The 8,131-nt window shown below is 39.9% G+C and overlaps 1 protein-coding gene across 1 annotated transcript; it reads right to left on the bottom strand.

Annotated features, from left to right (window-relative positions):
- Window positions 1-558: 558 nt before the first annotated feature.
- LOC482553 (olfactory receptor 11H4) lies at window positions 559-1,512 on the bottom strand. The gene has a single exon (XM_038557598.1). The coding sequence runs from the start codon at window positions 1,507-1,509 to the stop codon at window positions 559-561; it is 951 nt and encodes a 316-aa protein (XP_038413526.1). The 5' UTR covers window positions 1,510-1,512.
- Window positions 1,513-8,131: the final 6,619 nt, after the last annotated feature.

The following is an 8,131-nucleotide window of genomic DNA, read 5'->3' as shown; positions in this document are numbered from 1 at the left end:
ACCATGGAGGAATTCCATCCCTAAGAAAATTTGTTGAAAGAGTTCCTATTGGCAAAGAGAATTCCCCCTGCCTCTCTTTTAATATAGGGAAAGCATGCTTAGATAAAATCGTTAGGCTAGGGATAAGAAATGAGTGTGCTAAAAGTTATAGAAAGGTCTCATGGCTAGTTAAAATCCACTGCACCTTTAATGTACATTAAACATGTGCAGTCCTTTTGTGTATCAATTATACATCAACAAAACTGCTAAAAAAGTCACTACACCTTTAACTATTTGGTAAAGGTCATTAGACTTGTCCTAAAAATGAAGGTAAATTTTTCAGGAAATCTAACTTCTCTCATATAGCAGTCCCACTTAATCACTCCAATAATGATAGCCTTCAGAAAAATTACTTGCCATGAATTTAGGTTTTAGTAGTCAGTGTCAGTATTTAAGCTGAACACACTTCCAGGGAAAAAGAAAAACTTTTAATTAGGGTAAGAAATAAAAGGCCACTAAAAAACTTATACATCTCCAACTTATTCTTTATTAGAACTTGGAAGTCTGAACATCTTCGGCTCAAGAGTTTTGACTAATTCTCATTCTAAACAGGATGTTTCTCAGGGCGAGTTTCATGTCCTTATTGCGAAGACTATAGATCAGCGGATTAAAGAGAGGCGTCATTATCGAATATACCAGTGTGAGAATCTTCTGCATCAAAGTTGGGATGCCATATGTAGGACTCACATACATTACCATGACTGTCCCATAAAAAAGAGACACCACAGCTAAATGAGAACCACAGGTGGAAAAGGCCTTTCTCCGGCCAGCTGCAGAAGGGACCAGAAAAACAGCTCTGAGTAACAAGATGTAGGATCGAAGAATGTACATAATAGTAAAAAAGAGAACAAGGGAGCTCTGAGTGTAGAAAATAAGTTCAGTAATGGGGGCTGGAGCACAAGACAGGGCCATCAGGGGGTCCATGTCACACAGGAAGTGATCAATGATATTGGATCCACAGAAAGGGAGTCGGGAGATGAGGAAAATGGGGATTGGGTAGCCAAGGAATCCAGTGAGCCAGCAGAGAGACACCAGAGTTCTACAGAGTTTCCCAGTCATGACGGTGGGGTAGTGCAGTGGGTGGCAGATGGCCAGGTAACGATCATAAGCCATTACTGCCAGGAAGAGACATTCAGTCGTGCCCAGGGAAAAGAAGAAGTAGAACTGGAGGAAGCAGCCAGAAAATGAGATGGCCTTGGTTTTGGAGAGGATGTTGGCCAGGACATTGGGAACAGTGGAGGAAGCATACCAGATCTCAAGGAAGGCGAAGTTGCCCAGCAGAAAGTACATGGGGGTGTGTAATCGCGGCTCCCATCTCACTGCACAGATAATGGTTCCATTTCCCAGCAGGGTCAAGACATAAACCACCAAAAAGAAGGAGAAGAGGAAAATCTGTATCTCCCAGCAACCGGGGAATCCCAGGAGGACAAACTCGGTTACAACGTGAATGTGTGTCGCTGACCTGTTCATGGGTCTTAAACCTAGGAGGACAGACATGAGTGCACCACAAATCTCTCTGCTCCCTACTCACCTTGAGAGCTTTTGTGAGAAGGGCATGTAAGCTCTGCAGGAAAATGTGAGATATTTTGAGACGAGATGAGAATAAATCCCACCTTATTTTGAATTGATCGTAGTTCTAAATCTTATATTCTTTTGCTAGAATCCAATGCAGCAAGAATCTTCTACATCAGTGGTACAGCCAGGCAAATTTCTTTCTTTCTTTCTTTTAAATTTCTTTCTTTTATGTTTTCTTTAATTCTTAAGAATATCTTGTATGATTTTGGTTTGTTTCCCTAAAGTTAATTATGGGTCTTCAATGCACAAACTCGTCCACTTTCTCTTATTCAACACACCTTGTTAAAAAAAAAAAGCAAATATTTTGAGGACAGCTGATATGAGGGTGGTTAAACCTTTGGCAACAGAACAAAATTAGTTGAATTTTAGTTAAATTACTCATGGAGCTAAAACTTACTCCAGATCATTGGCTTTCCAGAATAGTATAATCAACTGAATTAATTGTTACAGACATTACTACAGTCGAGACTCAAGGCTGTCCTTAAATTGTCCCTTAAAGATTTTCTTTTAAAATATCACTCTAACAGCTGTGTGACACCTAAATAATTCACAAAAGACAAACCATATTAAGTATCTTTGCTCTAAAAGATAAGTGGGAATATTATTTTCAATGATCTCTGTTTGCAAGTGTTTATTTTTTATTTTTATGTTTAAAGATTTTATTTATTTATTCATGAGAAACACACAGAGAGAGAGAGAGGCAGAGACACAGGCAGAGGGAGAAGCAGGCTCCATGCAGGGAGCCCGACGTGGGACTCGATCCCGGGACCCCGGGATCACGCCCTGGGCCGAAGGCAGGTGCTAAACCGCTGAGCCACCCAGGCATTCCTGCAAGTGTTTATTTTCATATATTTTGCACATAGTATAAAAAATGAACTGTCTTATTTTTCATGTTCTGATCCTGCCTAGTTAAAATAAAGAAAATGATGTTTTCAACACAAAGTTTTAGTTCATTTGGAAGTAATTTTGGATGATAAAAACAAAGGGATCTGAGGCTGAATGGGGTCTTATCTGCACTTTTATCGGGTGGAATTTGTTTTCTGAAAGGGAGAGGATATTTTCAAGTATTTCAATAGGCATGTACTTTTCAGTAGTATTTAAGAATTGAACAAAAATACCAATTTTTGTGTTAAAGCAACAGAATAATCTTGTAAATTAATTAGTATTGAAAAGCACTAGGAGCCTTAAAAATGGTAGTTTCAATATTAGAGTGTTTTTGGTTAAATTCAGACCTCTTGCCTTATCTATTGGAAGTCACTAGTTATAACTTGGTCAGTAATGGAAGATAAAGAAATTTGAAAGGCAAATAACAACAGAGATTTGGGCTTCAATACGACTAGTCTCCTGTTGGTGGTTTTTAAGGAAGCATAAAAAGGAGGTTTGGGCACCCAAGTTCTAAAATTGTCCAGTTTTCCAATCGATGTTGAACTTGAAAGTCATTTGTTTACCACCCTCACTGAATAAGGTGCTCAACAGATAATTCCGACTGTTATTTATTAAGCATAAATAAGTTTCCTGCTACAGATCAGGAACTAGGTCCAGGCCCACAAATTCAAACTAGAAACCAGAATCTTGAGATCTGTGCCTCCTATCCTTCTTCCTGAAGAATGGACCATGCCTGCTTAATGTGAATAACAGGTTAGGACCCTCTCCATTATACACCAACAACTTCTCACTTAATTTCATTTTTTTTTCTACCTCCAAACCCGGTAATATTTATTAGCAGAAACATTATTTTCCCCATAACCTCAGTCAAAGTGTTGGTAGGTAATGGGATAATCACAGGGTGGGGAGCTTAATGGCAAAACCGGGGTAATCAGTTTTTATTTTAACCACTGATGGACTAAACTGACTCTGTAAAGTTCTGTGTGGCTTCACCTTTGAAAGCCTCCAAAATACTAGCTGGGGATAGGTAGGGTATTAGAGGGGCAAATCTACCATTTTATACCATTAATAATGCTGTTTCATGCTTTTGGCATCCATAAACCACTATATGAGCCACAATCTTAGGAGACTAGCTTTTCCATACACTTCTTTCTAGTACAAGAAACCAACCAACTAACCAATAAATTCACCATTCCTGGGTGGCCATCTGGAGAGAGTAGTTTGATTAAATAGCCTCCTTCCTAGATGTCGGGTGGCTCAGTGACCGTACGTCTGCCTTCAGCTCAGGGCATGATCCCAGAGTCCTGGGAGCCTCCCTCTCCCTCTGCCTGTGTCTGTCTCTCTCTCTCTCTGTGTCTATCACGAATAAATAAATAAATAAAATCTTTAAAAAAAATAGCCTCCTTCAAATGTCCCTCACTTGCCTTCAGTATATCACAGCAGTGCTTGTAATATGGACAATTAGTCCCTTTCTCGTACATACGAACATGGATTTCCTGGCTCAGCCTGGAAAGAGGGATAGACACAGTGGAGCTGAACAGAAAGGCATTGTCTCCTCATTGGCTTTGGTGATGAAAACTCCAGGTAAGGGCATTATATGTGCTCCACTGGACTGCCTTAATTTCTGGAGGCTCTAGAAGCTTGTTTTCTAGGTGTTTACTGAGACATTTTAGCATGCAAAGGGGTGTTTAATCTCAGGGATTGACCCCTCTCAGGGATTACTCTGAAACTTGATGTCTCTCCCCAAGTGGTTTCAGTGGCTTTCTCATGTTTCCCTGGAGTGCATCCTCTTTCCAATCTTTGGGGCTCTTCCAGGTTTTAGTAGATTAGCTCCTAGTAGCTTAGCTCTGTTTTGTAGAAAACAGAGAATCCAGGGGAAAAACTGAAGAAATTTCAGGAGGCTTTCTAATGTGGAGATTATATTCCATTAGAGAGTCATCCTCTGTGGGGATTAGTGCAATAAATGGAAGTTTTGACCATGACTCAAATTCTGAAACTGAAATATGTTTGTGAATAAATGCTTAAGTGAAGCGTTGCAACAGAGAAACATGAAACTATGTTCTCTTGGTCACTTAAAAAAAAGATTTTATTTATTTATTCATAAGAGACACAGAGAGACGCAGAGACTCAGGCAGAGGGAGAAGCAGGCTCCATGCAGGGAGCCCGAGGTGGGACTTGATCCCAGGTCCCCGGGGTCACGCCCTGGGTCGAAGGCGGCTCTAAACCGCTGAGCCCCCCAGGCTGCCCTCTTGATAACTTTAAAGTTAAACACACTACATTTTTTCTGGAGTCTTTCACTGTAATGACCAGGTGGTTGGTAATTACCTATTACCTGGAACTACCTTGTGTGACTGAAATCCAAGATGGCAGGAGCCATTTATTCACCTACTATGGTCAAATTGCCAGTTTGCATTATGATTTCACTTTCTAAGAGTGGGGAATTTGAAATCAGTTCAAACATGAGAAGAGATTTTGTATCATCTGTCTTTTGTTTTTCTTCTTAAAAAAACTGAGGTTTTCTGAGGGGCCTCTTAAACCACTTTTTTAAAATATGACTCTTATGGTGATGGTGATGATCAATGAGAAAATCTTCATTGCTGGTTCCTGGGGTAGTTTGTATGTGAACTTGATACTCAAGGACCTCACTGACCTACACTATTTCTCCATTGAATATTTTTGGCTCCTTTGTTAAATATTAGTTGAACATATTTGTGAGGGTTTATTTCTTGGCTCTTGATTCTGTTCGGTTGGTTTGTGTATCTATTTTTGTGCCAATACCATATTTTTTGATTACGATAGCTTTGTAGTATAGCTTGTAATCAGGAAGTGTTATTCCTTCAGCTTTGTTCTTTCTTAAGATTTCTTTGCATACGCAGGGTCTTTCAGGATCTTTTATGGTTCCATTCAAATTTAGGGTTCTTCCCTATTTCTGTGAAAAGATGCCATTGGAGTTTTGATAGGGATTGTGTTGAATCTACTGATGACTTTGGACAGTATGGACATTTTTACAACAGTAGCTCTTCCAATCTGTAAGTAGGGAATATCTTTCTATTTATCAGTACCTTTTTTCAGTTTTTTCATCAAAGTCTTAAAGTTTTCAGTGTGTAGATCTTTCACCTCCTTGGATTAGATATTTTCCTAAATATTTTATTGTTTTGATGTTATTGTAAATGGGGTTATTTTCTTTATCTATTTTTCAGATATTTCATAGTGTACATAAATATAACTGATCTTCATATGTTGATTTTGTATCCTGCAACTTTACTCAATGTGTTGAGAGTTCTAATAGTTTTTTTGGTGGAGTCTTTAGGATTTCCTATATATATAAGATCATGTCATCTGCAAAAACAATTTACCTTCTCCCCCCTGATTTGATGCCTTTTATTTTGTTTTCTTGACTGATTGCTTTGGCTAGGACTTCCAGTACTACATTGTATAGAAATGGTAAGCATGTTTCTGACATTGTTTCTAACCTTAGCAGAAAAACTTTTGACATTTTACCATTGAGTATGATGTTTGGTGTGAGCATATATGGCTTTTACAATGTTGAGGTATGTTTCTTCTCCACCCACATTTTAAAAGTTTTTTTTTTTTAAATTATGAAAGGATGTTGTATTTTGCCAAATGCTTTTTCTACATCTCTTGAGATGATCATATGGTTTTTATTCCTCATTTAATGAATGTAGTGTATCACATATATTGATTTAATTATGTTAAACCATCTTGCATCCCAAGGATGATTCCCAATTGATCATGGTGTCTGATCCTTTTAATAGATTGTTGAATTTGGTTTCCTAATAGTTTACTGAAAACTTTTGCATGTAAATTCATCAGGGATATTGGCAGTAGTTTTCTTGTTGTGTCTTCTTAAAAAAGATTTTATTTATTTTAGAGGGGGAGGAGTGAAGGGAGAGGGACAAAGAGGGAAGGAAAGGGACAAGCAGACTCCAGACTGAGCACAGAGCCCAACATTAGGCTAAATCCCATGACTCTGAGATCATGCCCGAGGCAAAACCAAGAGCTGGACACTCAAATGACTGAACTGGACGGGGAGGAGGGGGAGGATGAGGAAGACGAGGAGGAGGGGGAGGAGGAGGAAGATGGGGAGGATGGGGAGGAAGGAGAGGATGGAGAGAAGGAGGAGGAGGGGGAGGAGGGGAAGAGGGAAAGCCAGAGTCTTCAGGGCTGCAAGCCCCAGTGCCGGGCAGCAGCTGGGGTGGCGCAACAGGTGCACCGAGCAGAGGGTGCAGAGGCCGCAGGTGCCTGGGGCTCGCAGGTGCGCCCCTCTAGGGGGCCCGCGGTCCGGGGTCGAGGCGGCCTCCCGAGCCCCAGGCAGCCCCCAGGGCGAGGTGCTGTCACCTGGTCACCTGGGGAGGTCCTGAGGGGGTGAGAGTCCCAGGGGCATCGGGGTCCGGGGGGGTCACTGGGTGACCCCTTACTCAGGTGGATCCTTTCACCATCTCCCTAGTTTCGCGCTTTCTGGACTCTAACCACCGGAGTCACAGGCTGTAGCCCTTTCCAGGTTGTTATTCCCTTAGTAAAACGCATTTAAGCTTCTCCCATATCTTTTCATTGTTTGATGGTTCATTTCTTTTTTTTTTTAATTTTAATTTTTTTTTATTTTTTCATTTCTTTTTTTAAAGTTCTTAATTTAAATCCCAGTTAACATACATTATAGTGTTAGTTTCAAGTGTAGAATTTAGTGATTCATCACTTACATAAAACACCTGGTACTCCTCCAATCCTACTTAATCTCCATCAAATGTTTCACACATCCGATTTCATTCTTTTTTATGGCTGAGTAATATTCTATTTTATATATGTATGTATGTACATATATATAAATGATATATCTCACTTCCTTATCTATTTATCAATCAATGGACATTTGGGCTGTTTCCATAATCTGGCTACTGTTGATGATGTTGCTGTAAACATTGGGGTGCATACATCCCTTCAAATTAATATTTCTGTATCCTGTGGGTAAATACCTAGTATTACAATTGCAGGTTGTAAGGTAGCCCTATTTTTAACTTTTTGAGGAACCTCTATAGTGCTTTCCAGAGTGTCTGCATCGGTCTGCATTCCCATGGACAGTATAAGAGGGTTCCTCTTCCTCTGCATCCTTGCTAACACCCAGTGTTTCTTTAATTGTTCATTTTAGCCATTAACAGCCACCTGTTAATTTTAGCCATTCTGAAAGGTGTGAGGTGATATCTCATCATGGTTGTTTTTTTTTTTTAAACATTTTATAAAAAAAAATAAAACATTTTATTTGTTTATTTGAGAGAGACAGGGGGAGAGAGAGAGAGAGAGAAGGAGCAGGAGGTGGGGGAGAAGGAGAAGCAGACTCCCTGATGAGCAGGGAGGCCAACATGCGGCTTTATCTCAAGTCTCCAGATCATGATCTGAGCCAAAGTGGCCGCTTAACTGAGCCATCCAGGGACCCCTCTCATCACGGTTTCAATTTGTATTTCCCTGATGAGGGAGTGATGTTGAGCCTCTTTTTTTTTTTTGAGCCTCTTTTCACATGTCTTTTAGCCATCTGGATATCTTCAGGTGTGTAGTGGTATCTAAATATTTTAATTTGCATTTCCCTGATTACATATGGTGTGGAACATATTTTCATACA

Source organism: Canis lupus, chromosome 15 (assembly GCF_011100685.1).
Source record: "Canis lupus familiaris isolate Mischka breed German Shepherd chromosome 15, alternate assembly UU_Cfam_GSD_1.0, whole genome shotgun sequence".
NCBI classification, from domain to species: domain Eukaryota; kingdom Metazoa; phylum Chordata; class Mammalia; order Carnivora; family Canidae; genus Canis; species Canis lupus.
The sequence above is the reverse complement of the archived record's forward strand: the minus strand, read 5'-3'. Positions and strand labels throughout refer to the sequence as shown.